We start from the raw sequence: 19,538 nt of genomic DNA, 5'->3' as shown, positions 1-19,538 counted from the left end.
GATTTCTACAGAAATTTGGAAACTATGAAAAGTATCAAATAAAAATTTTATAACTTAAAAACACGATTTAAGTTAGTAACTCACAGATGAGTTTAATAGCATATTAGACAAAGTTGAAAACTCAAATAATGAGTTGGAAGAGAGGCTTGATAAAATACCTAATCTGAAGTGGAGAAAGGCAAAAGATGAAAAATTCAGAAGAAAGGGTAAGAGACATAGGGAATACAACATGAAGGTATAATTATATCTATCTATCTATCGATTGATCATACACACAATACACACACACACACACACACACAGCACACACAGTCCCTAAAGGTGAAATTAGAGAAAATAGAGCATAAGCTTCAAAGAGATATTGGCTAAACATTTTCAGAAACTGATAGAGAAATCCAGCCATATATTCAAGAAGTCCTACAGACATCAAGAATAAATTTTTAAAAAATCGCCACCTAGTTATATCATAGATTTTATGTCCAACAAAAATAATCTTCAAAAATAAAGGTGAAATAATAATGATGACCTTGTACAGTGGAAAATATATAACAATAATAGCACAAGAAATGCTAGAGGATGAAATGGAGTTAAAGGGTTCTAAAGACTCTGGGGTGTCCTGGAAGAGGTGATAGTTCTAAGTTATAACAAGTATTGATAAGTCAGGAGTGCATTCTATACTTTCTAGGGTAACCACCAAGTAGTAAAAGAGACTATACCAAGTTAATAGAGAGTAAAGACAGAAAAATAAAAGAATATTTAATTCACAAGAAGGTAAGAAAAGAAAAAGAGGATTAGAGTGAACAAAATAAAAACCAATAGAAAGATAGTAGATCTAGATCCAAATTTATCAAAAATTACATTAAATATAAATGGACTAAATACTCCAATTAAAACAAAAAGATTATCAGACAGAATTAAAGAAAAAAACGGTATACTGCTTATAAGAGGTATAGCTAAAGAAAGTGTGAAAGTCAAAAAAATATGAAAAGATATACCATGCACACACTAACCAAGAGAAAGCTGGTGTAACTAATATTCTTTAAGGTAAAAAGCATCACCAGAAATAAATAATACTTCATATGGATGTAAGGTTTAATACATTGGTCAGACACTACAATTCTAGATTTATGTGTATCACTTACCTAGTCTTAAAATATATAAAGCAAATATTGACAGAAGGAAAAGAAAGAAATAGACAATTATATAATGTGCAGAATTTTAACACACCTTCCCCAGTAACTAATAAAACAAGGAAATGAAAATGAATAAAGATACAGATGTGAACACACACAATTAACATAATTGATCTAACTGACACAAATAAAACACAGTACCTCAGTGGTATAAAGATTATTTTGAGCTAAGGGCAATTTTAGCTTTAGGCTCAAGAGAAACTTCTGCCCCTCCTTAATGACCTGGAAGAACCTGAATTAGGGGCCTTGCCCATAATGGGAGATTATCAGACAGAATCTCTTTTTGACCCACCTGGATGAGAGGGCAAACTTCTGTTTACTAAACATCTACTTTTATAATTCTGCAATGACCCTTTGAAGCTCCCAAAGCACCTTAACTCATCCCTTGCACATAATGTCCTATATATCCACGCTCCCTTTCTATCTCTGAACCTCTCCTGCATGTGGGGCGTCTGACTGTCTCATTATGCAGGGTTCCCATACCTACGTATGTATTAAATTTGGTTATCTTCTCTTGTTAAAAACATAAAATAAAATAAATAAAACACAATACCCAAGAATTATAAAACATAGTTGATCACATGTTGGGTCACCAAATTTGAAAATACTGAAATCACAGAGGATACCGTAAGACCACGTTTATGTAATTTAGTTAGAAATTAAGGGAAAAAAAAACCCCCAAAACTAGAGACTCTTTAGCAGTTTGTAGATTAAGAAATGTCATTCTACATAACCCATGGTTCAAAGAAGAAATCACTACAAAAACTAGAAAATATTTTTAAATGAATAATGAAAATCTTGCTTAGCAAAACATGGAATGCAGCTAAAGCTGTGTTTAAAAGGAAATATATAACCATAAAATGTATATATTAGAAAAGAAAAGCTAAAAGTCGAGGATCTAAAGAGTCATATCAAAAACTTAAAAAAGGGAAAACAAAGTAACTTCCTACAAAAAAATATAGAAAAATATAAGGATAAAACCAGAAATCAGTAAAATAGAAAATAAGCATTTATTAAAAAGCCATTGGTAAGATTACTCAGGGAAAAATATAGAGAAGATATAGATAATTAATATCTGGAATGACTTATACTGAAGACATAATAAAATCATGAAATGATACTATAAAGAACTTCTTACCAATAAATTTGAAAACTGAAATAAAATGGAAAAATTCTAGAAAGGTACAATTTATCAAAACTGACATAAGAATAAATAGAAAATCTGAATACTTTTATAACTGTTAGAGAAATTGACTGCATATTAAAAATCTTTTCACAAAGAAAACTGAATGGTTTCATCAGTGAATTCTACTAAATTATTAGGAAAAAACAAAACCCCCAAACCATGAAACTTACACAAAATCTTCTGATAAAAGAAAAAGAGGAAACACTTCCTAGGCTGTTTTTTTGAGACTAGCAACACCTTGATACTAAAATTGAAAGGATAGAACAAGAAAGGAAAGTTATACTCCTATCTTAATCTGAAAAAAAAATCTGCAAAAATTCCTAAACAAAACATGAGCAAACAGAATCCACTGATATATAAAAGTGTAACAAATCACTGACAAATGGGATTTAGTACAAGTGGTTTAAAATTTAATAATTAATAGGTGTAATTTGTCATATTAGTAGTTTAAGAGAAAGATCATATGATTATCTCAATGTTGAATTTTACTAAATGTAGTTTTTTCAATCTATTTGTCCTTAGTCATAATTGATATGAGTATATATGTAGAGAGGCCGAAATATCTATGGCCAAATTAATATAATAAATAAGTGAGTTTAACACGGTTGCTGGATACAAGATCAGCTGCATTGCAATTCCTTGTAAAAATCAACTATATTTCTATATGCCAGCCAACAGAAAATACAAATTTTAGAATTACCAATTACAATAGTTTCAAAAAGTATCAAATACCTGGGAATAGATCTAACAAATATATAGAAGGGTCCTTGCAGAAAATTATAAAGCATCATTCAGAGACATTAGTGCCTAAGTAAATGAAGAGAAATATAATGATCATGGTTTGGAAGACTCAGCATTATAAAGAAGTTAATTCTCAAACCAATCTATAGATTCAAAAAATTCTCATCAAAATCCTAGTAAAAAGGAGTATTATTCTACTAGATATCAAAACTTATAACACTACTAGAATACTTATTACAATTTGGTGTTGGAACGAAGATAGACAAATAGAGGAAAAAAATAGTTTAGAAACACATCCATGCATATAAGAGCACTTCAGTATAACGAAGATGACAGTAGAAAGCAATTGGAAAAGCACGATCTTTTCAAAAATCGATCCTAGGTTAATAGATACCTATGTTGGGGGAAAAAAAACTTAACCCTTACCTTATAACAAGCACAAAATTCAATTTTAGGCTTAAATGTGGCAAGAATACCCATAAACTTTCTAGAATAGCACTATCCAACAGAGTATTCTGTGATGATGGAAATCTATCTATCTGTATGGTCCAATACAAATCGCAAGTGGCTACTGAATACTTGAAAGCGGCTGATGCCATTGAAGAAGTGAATTTTAAATTTTCATTTCATTTCAACTAATTTAATTTTCAAATTAAATAGCCACAGTTGCTAGTGGCTACTGTAGTGGACAATGCAGTCCTACAAGATAATATAGGGGAATATATTTATAAATTTGGAGCAAGCAAAGATTTCCTTCTCTCTTTTGCATTATGTCTCTGTCTGCTAAATCCAACATCTACAATCCCTGAGTTGGTTTCTATTGGTTCTGTTTTTGTTTTTTGTTTTTTAAAATATTTTCCTGTCTCTTTGTATGTCTAATGTCTTCGAATTAAAAAAAAAAAAATTGTATAGGTTATGTTGTGGACAATACAATATAAAGATTCTGGATTCTTTCGTATTTCTTTAAAATAGTTGATTTTTACGTTATAGGCAGTTCAATTACTAACTGATCACCCTGAACTTGTATAGGCTTGATTTTGTGCTTATTACGGCAGAGAAGTAGAAACCAAGATGTTTCTCAGGCCCCTCTTGCTTGGTAGGACTCAATCTCCAAACTGTGCTCTCTGCAGATTTCTGTCAGGGCTTGGTTTTAGGCTTTGTTTATGGTGAGCCTAAGTAGAATTGGCCTTACTCTATCTAGGCATGGTCCTTCATTCTCTAGTTTGGCCTTTCTGGTGTCTCGGCAGAAGCCCAAGGTTTTAATGAGGTCTTTTCACTCTGGCTGGGCCAGAATTCCAACAGCCCTGCACTGCTTGCCCTCTACTATATTTGTTCTGCTTTCGAACCCAGGGCAGTCTCTCTGTGAAGACTCTAGCAGCTTTGTCTTTTACATGTGCAGTCTATTTCTCAGCCAAGAGTTGTTGAGGACTCCACATAGTCTTCTGGGGAGCCGTCTTCCGCACAGCTCCTCTTTACAAACCAGTAAGAAAAAGGCAGCCCTAAAGTGGGCAAGAGACTTGAATAGGCACATCACAAAAAAGGATATTCAAATATTCAACTAATAATTAAAAAGATATCACTATAATTGCATACAACTGCATAGCCATCAGCAAGTCTAAATTTAAAAAGACTAATATTGCCAAGTGCTGGTAATGATGTGGAACAATGAGAAATTTCATGTACTGGTGGTGGGCCTGTAAAGTGATACAACAACTCTGGGGAAGTTTGGCATCATCTATCAAACCAGGCATACACCCTAACCAGCAATTCCATTCCTGGCTATATATCCAAGATAAATGTGTATAGAGGTACATCGAGAAACTTATGAGAACGTTCATATAACACTGTTTGTGACAGTCAAAAACTGTAAACAATCCAAATGTTCACCAAAATTAGAATGGAACAATTGTTAATTCATACAGTGGAATATCATATGCTGGATTTCTTCCATTTGCTCCTCAAATCTCTCTTTACCCCTTTTACCATGCTATCTGGAAGCAAGGAGAATGGATGGCATCAAGCATATCAGTGAAATGGTTATTTTTAAAGAAATGAGATACCCTTATTCTGAGACTGGAGAGAAAGTGAGAAATTAGATGTAGAAATAGCCATATATTTGATGATGGGATTTTAATCTTCTTTATAAAGTATAAATTAAGGATAAAGAATGGAGTCAACAAAACTAAGATTGTCCTTATTTTTCTGTTTATTAGCAACATTAATAAACTCTAAATAAATGTGAAATTTATGACTGTTAACAAAATCCAGGAAATCAATATTGTTTATAACTATTTCATAAGGACTTTGCTTTTGCAATAATGATATGAAATAATGTTTTACCCAGGACTTGAAGCTAAAATCAAGGAACACGTAGACAATATTTATAGTTTAAGTGAACTAAAAATACCTACAATATATAAAGAAATAAAATGCTTACTTGGCTGACATGCACTGGTGTTAAAATTAAGTCCAGAACTCCAGACCAGCCAGCAAATACACCAAGTGGTATGGCATATGCTAACGCAATCATCAAAAATCTCAAATTGCTGTAAAAAAGAAGTACAAGAAAATATTATTATTGATTCAAAATCTAGAATTTAAACTCTTACTCATGAAAGGAGTCATTCGGAAATTGGACTATGGGAATCAGAAATAAAAAATATTTGTCAGTTTGTTAATAAATTCAAAGTTCTTTACATTTTTCATTTTTATAAGAATATCTTTGTCATATTATTTAAAAGTTGTCAATGTTTATTATATAAATGAATTACCAACATTACTTCATAAATTGAGTAGGTAGCTTCAGTTTAAAAAAAAGTTCTTATTTGAAAAGATAAATTTCTGTTCCTTAGGTGGATACTAGACTTATTGAGGTGATCACTTTGTAAGTTATATAAATGTCTAATCACTATGTTGTATACCTGAAACTAACATAATATTGGATTTCAACTATAATTAAAAAATAAAAAATTCAAATGTTAAAAAATATTACTGTTTCTCATTATGAACAAGGTAGAGAGAAAAAACAAAGATTAAAAATATATATTTTGCTGGTTTTATCATTTTCAGAGAGTAGTTTTAATTCTCATTTGTTTTATTATTATTATTTGTTTTATTATTATTAATAGCCAATATAATTCAAATGGCTCAAAACCAAACAAGTATAAAAATACGGGGGAAATGTCCTCTTTTTACCCCTATTTCCCTCTTCCCACAAGTACCAATGTTATCACTTTCTTGAGTAGCTTCCCAGAAATATCCCAAAATATACAAGTGAATACAAATATACACATATACACACACACACACATATATTCTTTCACCAATCTTTTTATATAAATGGTAGCACACTACACCTTTTGCTGAACTTTTCTTTTTTAACTTAGGTCTTAAAGCTCTTCCATAGACAATACATATAGAGCTTCTTCATCCTTTCTTACAGCTGCATTGTATTACATTATGTTGGCATGCCATTATTTATTTAATCAGCCCCCCTACAAAAGATATAAATATATAATTTTATATATTTTATACAATATATAGTATAGAATTTTATTTCTTTGTTCTTAGTCATTTCGCATGAGCATTAGTACACTTGGGGAATCGATTTCTAGAAGTGCAACTGTCATGTCATAGAGTATGTGTATTTGTAACTTTAATACGCAATGCCAATTGCCTTCTACAGAAATTGTACCTCTACATACCTATCAAAATGGCTAAAAACATAGTGATAACATCAAAGTCCATGTTATCGCTCTATTATTTCTTACACCTGCATGTGAATCTAAAATTATCTCACAATAACAAGTTTAATTTTAAAAATTTAATTAAAAGTAGATACCATTCACAATAGCTATTAAAAATTTTAAATGATAAAGTACCTAGGAATAAACCAAGAAGATCCAAGACCTCTATGGGAGGTATAGGGGTTGGGGTGGGGGGAGCAGAAGAAGCAATCTCTTAATCTAATTAAGAGAACAGAAGATGATCTAAATAGATGGAGAGACGTCCCAAATTAATCTATAAATTCAATGCAATTACAATTAAAATTCCAGTTGAATTTTTTAGAAACTCAAAAACTATGCTCTATAATTTATATGGAAGAATAAAAGTCCTTGACAAGCAAACTCATCCTTAAAACAATATGAAAACAGAGGCCTTTGTCCTATCAGATATTAAGACAAACTGCATGGCCAAAGCAATAAAATTGTATGTGATGGCTCAAGAGCAAAGAGAACAATGGAGGAAAACAGAGCTAAGACACAGAAACTCAGTATCCAATAAAGGAGCCATTACGAATGAAAGGGCTAAGGATTGTTTAGCAAATGGAGCTAGCTCATTTTACGGAGAGAAAAACAAAACCCTGCATGACTACTTAACACCACAGACTAAGGTGAACTCTAGATGGGTTAAAAATCTAAATGAGAAAGATAAAACCAGAAAGTTGATAATTAAGAAATTCATGGACAAAATTAGTGGGCGGAATGGAACTATATATTTGAATTTTTAAAATTTTAAGTCAAAAAAGGAATTTATACCTATAATATGTAAATCATTAAGAAAATGATAGCAATCACCATTAAGAAATGGGCAGAAACTATGAAGAGGAATTTATAGTAGATGAAACCTAAAAGGCAAACAATCACATAACGAATCTCAAACTTATTAATATCCAGGAAATGCAAATTAAAAGATATATTAGTTTACACCTGTTAGGCTAGTAAAAATTAGAAAGATGGATAATACCAAGGTTGGTGGGCATATAGGGAAATGGGCACTGCTATGGAAATAGAGATAAATGCAGGCACTTTTGAGAGCAATCTGGCGATTCTGGGCAAATTAAGCTTAACATACCTTATGACCCAGCAATCCTGTTGTGGGATCTATTTTCAAAAGAAGTTTTCAGGTCTCCTATGATATATGTGAGGATGTCACTGAAGTAGTGTTTGTGGTGACAATGAATTAGAGGCTATTTGGGTACACAGTGGGAGTGGGCATATAAAATGTGATGGAGTACAAAGAATTAGTTATAGGGGCATCTTGAAAACCTAGTGATAATATCACAAAATGAGAGTTACCCAGATACCATATGCCTCCTGATGGAAGAAAGCCATCACTTATGAAGTAATCTTGTTAAAATCAAAACCAAAGCAAAAACAAAAATCTGAATCGGAACACAGCTCTGGCTATCAATTTATAGGACATATAAAGTACAGAGAAACATGACAAACTACACCATATGGAGTCAATCAACAAAATCGAGACCGTGGGGACAAAAGAGATGGCTCCTTAACAAATAAATTACAAGGGAAAAGAGAGAGATGGGAAGGAAACCTACAGATTATGATGGATTTGAGCTAATTGCAATGCATAGACTTAATTTGATCTTGATTCAAACTGTTAAAAAAAAATCATGAGACAATCGAAAAGTAAATATTGATTTGATAACAGCAAACTATTGTTAAAAAGTTTTCAGGTGCAATAATAGTACTATATTTATATTAAAAAGAGTCATTATCTTTTAAACATATATTACACATGTTGAAATATTTATGAATGAAGTGATTTGTCATCTGGGATTTGCTTCATGATACAGGAAGGTGGGGAGTAGGTAAAGTAAAGATGAAACAAAAATAGCTATAAATAGGCAATTGTTGATATTGGGTTATGGGATATAGAGGTTATACTATTCTTCTATAAATTTTCAAAATAAAAAGTTATAAAAAAACCACATAATGTTTAGTTAAAAAGTCAAACAGTGAGATATGTAATGTGCCATCATTTAGATAAGTTAAACATAGATGCATGCAAACAATACACATATTGCAAAAGCACCCAGACAGATACACATTAAATGCATTTAAGAGGTGGCGTGAGTAGGGGAAGGGAAGGGGCATGGGAGTGGGAAATATAGAAAAAGAATAAATGATAAATAAATGAATAAATGTGTTCATGTGTCCTGAAATAAGGAACATGTTCAACTCAACTCTCTACTCTTGAAGTTTAAAAGGCAAATCAACAACCACTATCATCAAACATTAAACCAATATAGAAAGAGAGAGAAATGTTTACATTAGGTTATACAAGGTAAAGGCATATTAAGAGATGGGAATCATATAAATAGTATTATTTTTTAATAGTAATTTGTTAATTAGTATTACATAATATATACTAATTTATTAATACTATTTATTATAATCGTGGTAGAAACTTTAACCATTCCCACCCCAGATAATGGCACTAGAATCTAGAAAAGCAGTTATTCCAATTAATCTAGGAATTAATGATTTTAGGGGGTCTTTGAAGGCTCAGAGGAAATTATATTGGTAGGCTAGGGGAATGGAGCATGGCAGGCCCAAGGAACCACCCACCTTAGAGCCCAAAGGTAGAACCTGAAGAGTAAATAGACAAATATTGGAAGAGACAGAGAGAAGTAGGCCATTAGTGAAAAGGGTTTTTTTATAGAAAGATTTTATACTTTATGATTTAGATAGAGAATAAAGATCTTGACTTTAGGGAATTTAGAAACAAACACAGGGTTTATTGTGGTCAGAGTGATAATTTTGTGTTTCCTTATAAGAACAATATAACTCCTAACCTTAAAATCAATCCTCCAACGATCCCTCATTTCCCACAGAATAGTCTAAAATTATTAGTATGGCATAATATGACCCTAACCAGCCTCTCTAGTCTTATCTTTTGCTATCTAGTCTCTGGCTTGGCATGAAAAAACACACAAAAAAACTTAGTTAAATAGCATTTAAAAAACTATCATTTTAATCGTCATCTTACAAATGTGTGTCACTGATAATAATTCAATTTAATTAATATTTTCTCTTTGCCTATTATGTGGAAGGCAATGTACAAAAACTTTTTACTGTACTGCAGACTAAGAAATATATTTTTACTTTGCAACCTACCGATATATGTACATATAGACTGAAAGAAAAGTCTCACAAAAGAGATGTATCATTACTACAAGTGACACAAATTTCATTTTAATTAATTTAAATCCAAATTTAAAAACAGAAGCAGTGAAAAGTACTTTCTGTTAAACACAATTTTATTTTTTTGGTGGAAATGCAGTTCACTGTAACTGCTGCACTGGGTAAGATATTATTATAGTGTGCACGTTGTAGCATGTGTTGTTTCTAGTTTTAGAAACTGTCACTGATCTTCTTGGTATCAGTGAACTAACTCGGTTATAAATATTTTTTTCACACAACGATATAACATTGTAATTTGCTTATCTGAATATTTTAAAGGGAAAAAAAATAAGAGACTGGAAGAAAATATGTTACAGATTTCACAATGAATGGCAATTGCGATTTGCTGCAGCAGAGCAAAATGATGTCTGTTGTGTAAAAAAGAAAATTAAGATAATTAAGACGATAATATTAAGAGACATGTTCAATAAATACACAGTGAATTTTATAAGAAGTTTCTTCTCAACAGTAAAAAAGAATTAAAAAAAATTAGTTGCCCAAAATCAGGATGAAATGTCCAACAAACATTTTTAAGCATTTTTTAACAGATCTGAGCTTATAACTTCGGCTAGATATAAAACAGTTTGGATTCCTGAACAAAGAGAAAACCATTTTTGGATGGAGACTTGGTAAAAGAAATTCTCTCAGCTACGGAAAATTTTTTAAAACATCAGGAAGAACAAATTAAAACATGTATTCTAAAGAAGTGAAGTGTAAGATCTTCAATTAAGGCCCAAACAATTGTCTCTAGAGTATAAGACCTTTTGAATAATTTCAGAGATGTGTTGATGCAAAATTTGAAGATTTGCAGGTATTTATTTTTAACTTGAGATAAATAGTGCAATATGGGAGACACTCCTCAATTGTTAATCTGATGTAATTTAAGTGCAGACCAAGTATTTCTAATGAAAATTTAGCACCTGAATTGAAATATACTGTAAGTTTAAAATATACACTGGATTTAAAAGATTCTGAATGAATAAAAGAATATAAAATATCTCAATAATTTTGAATATGTTAAAAAATATTTTAGATATACTAGGTTAAAGAAAACATGCTATTAAAATTAATTTTATGTTTCTTTTTTATCTTTTTTAATGAAGCTACTAGAAAATTAAAAATTACCTATTATGTGGCTCATATTATATTCCTGTTATACAACATTACTATAGAGGACACAAAGACATAGCTCTTAACCATGAGGAACTTACCATCTGGTGGGAAAGGTAGACTAGAAAAGAAAACCAACTAGAGAGAGTTACTAATGAATCACTAAAAACTCATCACAACTAACTGGAGGAAAAATTCAAAAGATAAGTTCTAGTGGCCCAACTGCCAATAATCATCATCAGCGATGCTCTACATATCCAAAGAATTGAATTTGAGCCTTAAAGGGCAGAATTTAATCTAATTATGTTTAAGTTATACCAATAAAAGAAAATAAAATATTAAGTTTCTCAAAGTATGATCTCACTGGAGGTATATAAACATTATTATATTCACTTTGTATTGACTAGCACTTATTTATTTTAATGTGTATCTAAGAAATACAATATGAATAAAAATAATTTACATATTAGGAAAAATATAATAAACACATATAACCCATGAACTCACAGATACTATTGTGTGATACATTTCCTTATAAAAGAAAATTATTTAAATAAAAGATTTGACTTTAAAAATATTAAGTGACTAATAGTATAGGAGGTATGTAGAGGAGGCAAAAATTATGGCAATTTTGCTTTGGGTGATTTTTTTAAGATAGATTTCTGATAAGAAGTCCCTTTAAAGTATTTAATCAGTATTTTGTCAATTATTTGTGACCTAATTAACAGATTGCTGAAAAATTATTATCTGAAATTATCTTAAATAAATGTGGAATTATTTTGAAGGTGCTAGTCAAAACCACCCAGTGATTTTAAGTCTATTTACCTTAATAATCTACAAAAGCTCCGCCGATAACTGAGCCGCTGGCTAGCTGCAGCAACACTGGGAGGAAGAGGAGGCCGAGGTGGGAAATAAGCTAGAGTTGCAGAAAACAGTAAGCAAACAACTCCAAATTCTGAAAGAAAAAAAAGTAAAATGTTATCCACATAACGAAAAAGTTCAATATTTCAAATACTATTTATCTAATAAATATTCGAGCATCAACGAAGCTCTAGGCTTATGAAGATATGCAAAAATATAGTCCCTAGCCCAAACAGCTCAATTTTGTGGGAAAGATAGTTATGTAGAGATATCAATTTCACCAGGTCATAGGTAACGAGTCATACTGTAAGCAAAGAAGTATGGTATACTAAGGTACACTACACAGACAAAAAGACTGAGGTAGTAAACAAATGTACTTTATGGAGAAAACACACTAAAAACCAATAGTACTGAACTATAAGAGATTTCAAAACGGGTCTAGGATGACTGTATAAAAAGCATGGTCTTCAGACCTAAAGAATATGATTGAGAAAACTGGTAAGAACAGGACAGCAGTCTGTTTGATCAACGATATGATATTCTAAAGATGCATAGTGTAGGACAGACTCAATTTACAGGCTATATGGGAATAGGAACAGAATAGGAAAGCATCCAAAATAAGAAACCAAAAGACAACAAAATTTTATAAACACGGGACTAGCCAATGTAGACTATTAAATAATCAGAACTAAAACAAATAATCAGAATGAACATCCAAACAATCTTAGTTTGGCACTACCACAGAAAGGAAAGTTCGTAGGTATCCCCATCATTCTCCCCTGGAGTTCTGACACCTAGAAGTCCCAGCTTTTAACGGTGCCCAATTTAGCAGAAAAGTCAGAAAACATTGAAGTATAGACCCGCCTATGCCATTAATTAACTTGGAACTTGAACCCCTTACTCGTTCTTGACTCCTTTGTAATGAGTTAAATGACCATGTAGGCGTGAATTTATTTCTGGGCTCTCTATTCTGTTTCTGGGTCAATAAAGGGATTAGACTAAGGGATTTCTAGAGATCATTTCAGTAGGATAATTCTAATTCTAGGGCTATATTCTTAGAAAAAGGTACAAGATTCCTATAAGACACTTAACCTCATATAATATCTTTATTCTTTGTCAATCTGAGAAGCAACAAAAAGTTAATAAATTTTTTAATTTATAGTTTTTTTGATTGTTAGTAACAATGAACATCTTCCATACACTTACTGGCCATTTGTATTTCTTCTTCTGATTACCTTGTCCATATTCTTTGACCACTTTTCTACTAGCATTTTTGTAAACAACTTGAGATATAATTCATGTAACATATAATTCACACATTTAAAGAGCACAATTCAATGGTTTTTAGTACAGTCGCAAAATTGTGCAACCATCACAACAATCAGTTTTAGAACATTTTTATCATCCCAGTAAAAGACTCTCATAAATTTGTCCATCACTTCCACAAATCTCCTAGCTTTGGGTTACCACTAATCTACTTTCAGTATCTACAGAGCTGAGTATCATGGACATTTCTTATAAGTGTAATCATATAATATGTGGTCTTTTGGGACTGGCTTATTACACCTGGCATAATGTTTTCAAGGTTCATCCATATTGAAGCATGTATCAGTACTTTATTCCTTTTTTTTTTTTTTGCCAAATAATAGTCCACTGAATGGATATACCACTTTTTTTAATCCACTTAGTTGACAGACATTTGTATTGTTTCTATTTTTAGGCTGTTATGAATAATGCTAAGATGAACATTCATGTACAAATTTTTGCATGGATGTATGTTTTCATCTCATTGGGCATGTACCTAGAATGAAATTGCTGGGTCATATGGTAATCTATGATTAATATTTTGAGGAACTGTCAAACTGTTTCCAAAGTAACATTTATATTTCTACCAGCAATACATAAGGGTTCCAATATATAATTTCTCTACTTTCTCACAAACATTTGTTATTTTCTATTTTATTGATTATAGCCATCCTACTGGGCATGAAGTTTATGTCATTATAATTTTGATTTGCATTTCTCTGATGACTAATGACAATGAGCATTCTTTCATGTACTTGTTGGACATTTGTATATCTTCTTTGGAGAAATGTCTATTCAGTCCTTTGCCCATTTTTTAATTGGGTTGTCTCTGTTGTTGAATTAGAAGAGTTTTAAAATATATAGTCTGGTTAAGTCCCTTATCAGATACATGATCTGCATCTATTTTCTCTCATTCTGTGAGTTGTTGTTTCACTTTGTTGATGGTGCCCTTTGATACACAAAAGTTTTAAATTTTGATAAAATCCAACTTATTTTTTCTTTTGTCATTTGTGCTTTTGGTATTCTTTATAAAAAGGTTTTACCTAACCCAAGGTTATGCAAATTTATTTATGTTTTCTTCTAAAGTTTATAGTTTTAGCTCTCACATTTAGGTTTATGATCCATTTTGAGTTAGTTTTTGTATACAGTGTAAGGAAGGGGTTCAAATTGATTCTTTTACATTTGGATATCCAGTTAGTCCAGTACCATTTGTTGAAAAGATTATTCTTTCCCTATTGAATTGTCGGGGCACCCTTGTGAAAAGTCAATTGAACATAAATGTAATGGTTTATTTTTTTTGGAATCGTCCTTCTGTTCCATTTATTTATATGTCTATCCTTATGCCAGTACCATGCTGTCTTGATTAGTGTAGCTTTGTACTAAGTTTTGAGAGTGGCAAGTGTGAGTTCTCTAACTTTGTTCTTTTTCAAGACTGTTTTGTCTATTTTGGGTCCCTTGCATTTCCATATAAATTTTAGGATCAGCTTGTCAAGTTCTGCAACACAGACAGCTGAATATTAACTGAGATTGCACTGAATTTATATAAAAATTTGGGGCATATTATTCATCTTCGCACTATTAAAATCTCCAACACATGAACATGGAAGTCTTTCCATTTCTTTAGATCTTTTAAAATATCTTTTGATGATGTTTTATAGCCTTCACATTTTTACATTTACTTTGTTAAATTTATTCCTAAATATTGTATTCTTTTTGAGGCTATTATAAATTGTATTGTTTTCCTAACTTTATATTCTGGTTGCTTGTCGCTAATGTACAGAAATACAATTGAGTCTTAGATATTAATCTTGTATCCTCAAACTTTTTTTTTTAGAATAAACTTGTTCATTCTTACTGAACTTGTTTTTTAAAATCTAATAGTTTTTTAGTGGACTACAGAGGATTTTCTACATTCAAAATCATGTCATTTTCAATAGAGACAGCTTTATTTCTCCCTTTCTTATCTAGATGCCTTTTATTTCTTTTCCTTATTCAGTGATCCTAGTTAGAACTTCCAGCACAATGTTAACCAGACATGTCTTGTTTCTGACCTCAGGGAGAATGCGGTCTTTGACCATTAAATATGATCTTATCTGTGGGGTTTCCATAGATGTCCTTTATTAGATTGAGGGAACTCTTGTCTATTCCTAATTTGTTGAGTGTGTATTATTACCTTGAAAGGATATTAGATTTGTCAATACTCCTCTGTCCTCCCCCCGGCCCCCATCTATTAAGATGATCCATGGCTTTTCTCCTTTATTCCATTGATATGACATACTATGTTACTTCAGTTTTGAATGTTAAACCAACCTTGCATTCTAGGAATAAATCTCATTTGGTCATGGTGTATAATCCTTTTTATGTGTCACTGGATCTGGTTTGCTGTATTTTGTTCAGGACCTGTAGTTCTATATTCACAAAGGATACTGGCCTATAGTTTATGATGACTTTGGAATCATTTAGTTTAAGAGTCATCAACTTCTAAGGTAGCGATTCTAGCATAATATTTTTCATGGAATGAAGGCTCATGAAACAATATTTCAGAAAGGCAGATGGCAAATATGAAAGCACTGAAGTTATAACTGGGAAGTTTTGAGTAGGGGCTTCTTTTTGAATGCATAGGAACCTAAAGCCAGAAGACTGTAGAGAATCAATACATGCCCAATAGTGCCTAAAATCCAGTCATTTAAAAGATAGAATCATCGTTTAAGTTTTCAATAAAAATATAGATATAACCAAAATAAAGTTTAAATTTTTGTTTCGTCTGCTTTTGGTTTTATTTATTTGCTTACTTATTTTACATTTCAATTTTTTTTCTTTAAAAAGAGTCTATAGGGGTATTAAAAACTTTATATATTGTCACTATTGCTGCTTTACTTTTATTCCCTCTAAATCATATTTTTAAATGTAAATCTTATCACATAACTCTGTAGTGCAAAATTATTCAGAGTGTGGCCTTTGCCTGCAACGTGGTGAACTTGGAATCCTTCAGCCCAGCTGAGAAGGCTTGCATGGCCTGGCTTACTTCTCTAGCTTCATCTATCAATACTTTCACCAGATCTAAGCCACTCTGGGATTTAAGTTGCTTGAATGTAGCAGGCTCTCTTCCCTTACTGGGTGCCCATTGTATTAGCCTAATTCTCACTCGTCCTTTAGTTCCAACTTAGATGCTGCATATTGAGAAAGTTCTACTTGACCTCCAAAATCTGGGTTAGGTGCTCCTCCTCCGAGCTGTCCCAGCAATTGTAGGCCTTTGGTTATAGCACTTACCACCTTGTTTTATGACCGTTTACTTGTCTGCATCATTTGGGACACTATAAATTCTATAAAGGTAGGAACCACGTTTACCTCAGTGACAGATACATAGAAGCTCAAAATATATCTGTTAAATTGATAAGTGAATAAATGAATTAATATAAAGTTCATCATAATCTGGTCCCTTATCTTTCCAGTCTCATTTTCTGCCACTTGCTACCAACACCCAAACACCTATATTTATACTACTCTAGCCATACCAAATTACGTTCAGTTCCCTGGACATACTGAGCTCTCCCATACTTTCTCTGCTCTTGCAGTTCTGGCCCTTCTATGCAGAATACCCTAACTCACTTGAACATTTGGTGAACGCCTACAAAATTCTTAATTTTGTTTAATTATCACATTCTTGATGAAGCCTTCCCTGACTCCTCAACTTCTCTCCAAATCTAGACCAGTTAGGCCTTCCAAACTCTGTATATCTCTAATCGTAGTATAATTATCTTATCAGTGATCTTGCCCATTCCCAGCACTTAGCACAGTGCTTGGTATATAGTAAACACTTATAAAAAGTTTTCTGAATGCAGAAGGAAATAATAAATAGCCATATGGGGTGATGGAACATATTTAAGGAGATTTGTAAGAGACTATAATGTAAGAGTGGACTAGGGTTTGGCTCTCGAAATAAAGAGAAAGGATTCAAGAGAATTTTTTGGAAAAGTAGACATCCCTTATTAGTAGACTAAACATACAGAGACTAGGAAATGAAGAGAAGAATAAACCATGAATGACCCAGATTTATTAGGTTAGAGAACATGGCCAATAAAGGGGAAATTGTAAGGAAGAAAATAAGCTTAACATCTACCAATAGTTGCTTAGCTAATGTTTACTGTTGATAATAATGTTTAGAGTAATATATTGATAAAATATCTAGAAAAGACACTAGACAATGTGTTACACAGTTCTTAATTATAAAGGGATGGGAAAAGTAAAGAAATAACCTTCCATGTAGCACTTATACATTGAAAACTTAATAACTTCTTAGATAGTTTCAAGTAGGCATCTCCATATAAGGTGACAAGAAAAGCACATATACGCATATGTATATATTAGTCCTCTTAAGTATTTCACAAGATGTGACCTGGTATACAAAAACCAAAGTGAAGATGACTAGGATAAAAGACAAAGTATAACAGGAAGAAAAGAAACTTCAAAATACCTGCATATAATACATTCTCTATGCGATCTCTAATGTGGGCCCTGCTATTCTCGGAAGCAAGAAGAGGCGACGTCCCATTGGGAGCTGGAACAAGAAGTGGTCCAACTAAAAATGCACATGCTCCCCCAAGATAACTGAGCATTGACGCAATAGCTGTGGCAGTAGCCCGTTCATCTGCAGAAAACCATGTAGTGGAGAGGAATGGAGCGGCATTCGTTACAGTTGGACCTGCTAATCCATTTAACATCTGTCCTCCATGGATTAGTCTGGAATTAAACAAATTAAAAGGCTGTGAGGTAGGTGAAGCATTTTCTAGACAAAAAGACATTAGCTAAATAGCAGTTAACTTGGGTAATAAGAATACATATCTATAAAGAATATGCCACACCCGCAGGGTAAAGTATGTTGACTCTCTGTAAAGGAGATCAAATATAGTAATAGTTACGCCTTATTCATTTCATAAATATTTACTGAAACCTCTGATTTGTGCTGCATACCAAACTAAATACTTCCAAATAACCTTGTTTTATTTATTATAACAACACCATGTGGAAGCTAATCTTATCTTTCATTTATCAAGATGAGAGAGCCTCGGCTTAGAAAGATTAAGAAACTTGCCTAAGTGCTAACAGGCGAAGCTGAGATTTAGACCCAGGTCTGACTCCAAAACCCATATTCTATTAGAGTGCCACACATAAAAAGACCTAGTTAGTGCCACCAGTCCTACAAATAATACAGTTGAACTCAACATTTCACGGCTACTCTGTGCTTAGCGACAGAACTACAAAAAAGAAAATAGTCATTCTAGTATCTCTAATAGAAGAGTAATTGGTCAAAGAATCAGAGGACGTGGTCTGCAACTATCTTTGTGGGATTCCACTTATTCTCCCATAAAATATGAGATTAAATTCAGTAAGCATGTACAGAGCATCTATTAGGAGAAGGTATCTTTTCTCAGTATTCTATTTAGTACTTTATCCTGTTCCTTGCTAACCAAACCCTTTCCCCACATTTCTTCCTCCACCTCCAACCTACATATCCAATTCAAGAGTAGCCTTGAAAAAGAAGCCAGAAGTCCAAAAAAACATAGACAAGAAAAGGAGGCGGTGAGTCCACCTCTTTTGCCTTGGAGGTAGAGGAAAGGGCAGGGACAGTATATGTGACATTTACATGATACTAACTACTTTTTGCTTGTTTGTTTTGCTTTTTAATCACCACGTGAGTGTCAAATCCTCTTTTTAAACAATTGCCACCTCAAAATACTTCGAAACAATTTTTTGAATGCAGAAAGAAGTAATAAACAGGCATATGAGAAAGAGGTAGGGGTCCTAATATAGAAGCATAAGTGAGTGGGAAGTGAAAGATGTGAATTAGGTCTGCTCACATCTTTGTAAATGTTGGAAAAATCATTTGAAGGGAAAATAGCTCCAAGCATCATTACTAAATCAAGAAAAGTAAACACCTTTAAAAATCTTCTTGTATAAGGGGAACTATTTTCTAGATGACAAAAACAATTTAAACTGTTTATAAACCAAATGCCTCCTTCAAAAGCCCAGTGAATCCCAAGCTGTCACACAGCAATTTCAGCATAGAAATATTCTTGAAACAATGTCATTAAGTGGTTTTAATCATGACTCCCTTAATCATGACTTGTGATGGCACAACAGACAGCCAGCCCATGA

The 19,538-nt window shown here is 32.4% G+C and overlaps 1 protein-coding gene across 2 annotated transcripts in view; it reads right to left on the bottom strand.

The window, feature by feature from the left end:
• The window catches only part of SLC49A4 (solute carrier family 49 member 4), a 67,430-nt gene that overhangs the window by 26,370 nt on the left and 21,522 nt on the right, over window positions 1-19,538 (bottom strand). For both annotated transcript variants that reach the window (XM_039843203.1, XM_039843204.1), the window contains exons 3-5: window positions 17,857-18,122; window positions 12,042-12,171; window positions 5,558-5,666 (exon numbers count right to left, since the gene is read on the bottom strand). In XM_039843203.1, coding sequence (XP_039699137.1) covers window positions 5,558-5,666; window positions 12,042-12,171; window positions 17,857-18,122 — 505 coding nt within the window. The remainder of the gene's footprint in view (window positions 1-5,557; window positions 5,667-12,041; window positions 12,172-17,856; window positions 18,123-19,538) is intronic.

This window comes from Pteropus medius, unplaced genomic scaffold (assembly GCF_902729225.1).
Source record: "Pteropus medius unplaced genomic scaffold, Ma_sr-lr_union100, whole genome shotgun sequence".
Classification (NCBI taxonomy): Eukaryota; Metazoa; Chordata; class Mammalia; order Chiroptera; family Pteropodidae; genus Pteropus; species Pteropus medius.
Note: the sequence above shows the minus strand (reverse complement) of the source record. Positions and strands in the feature narration are given on the sequence as shown.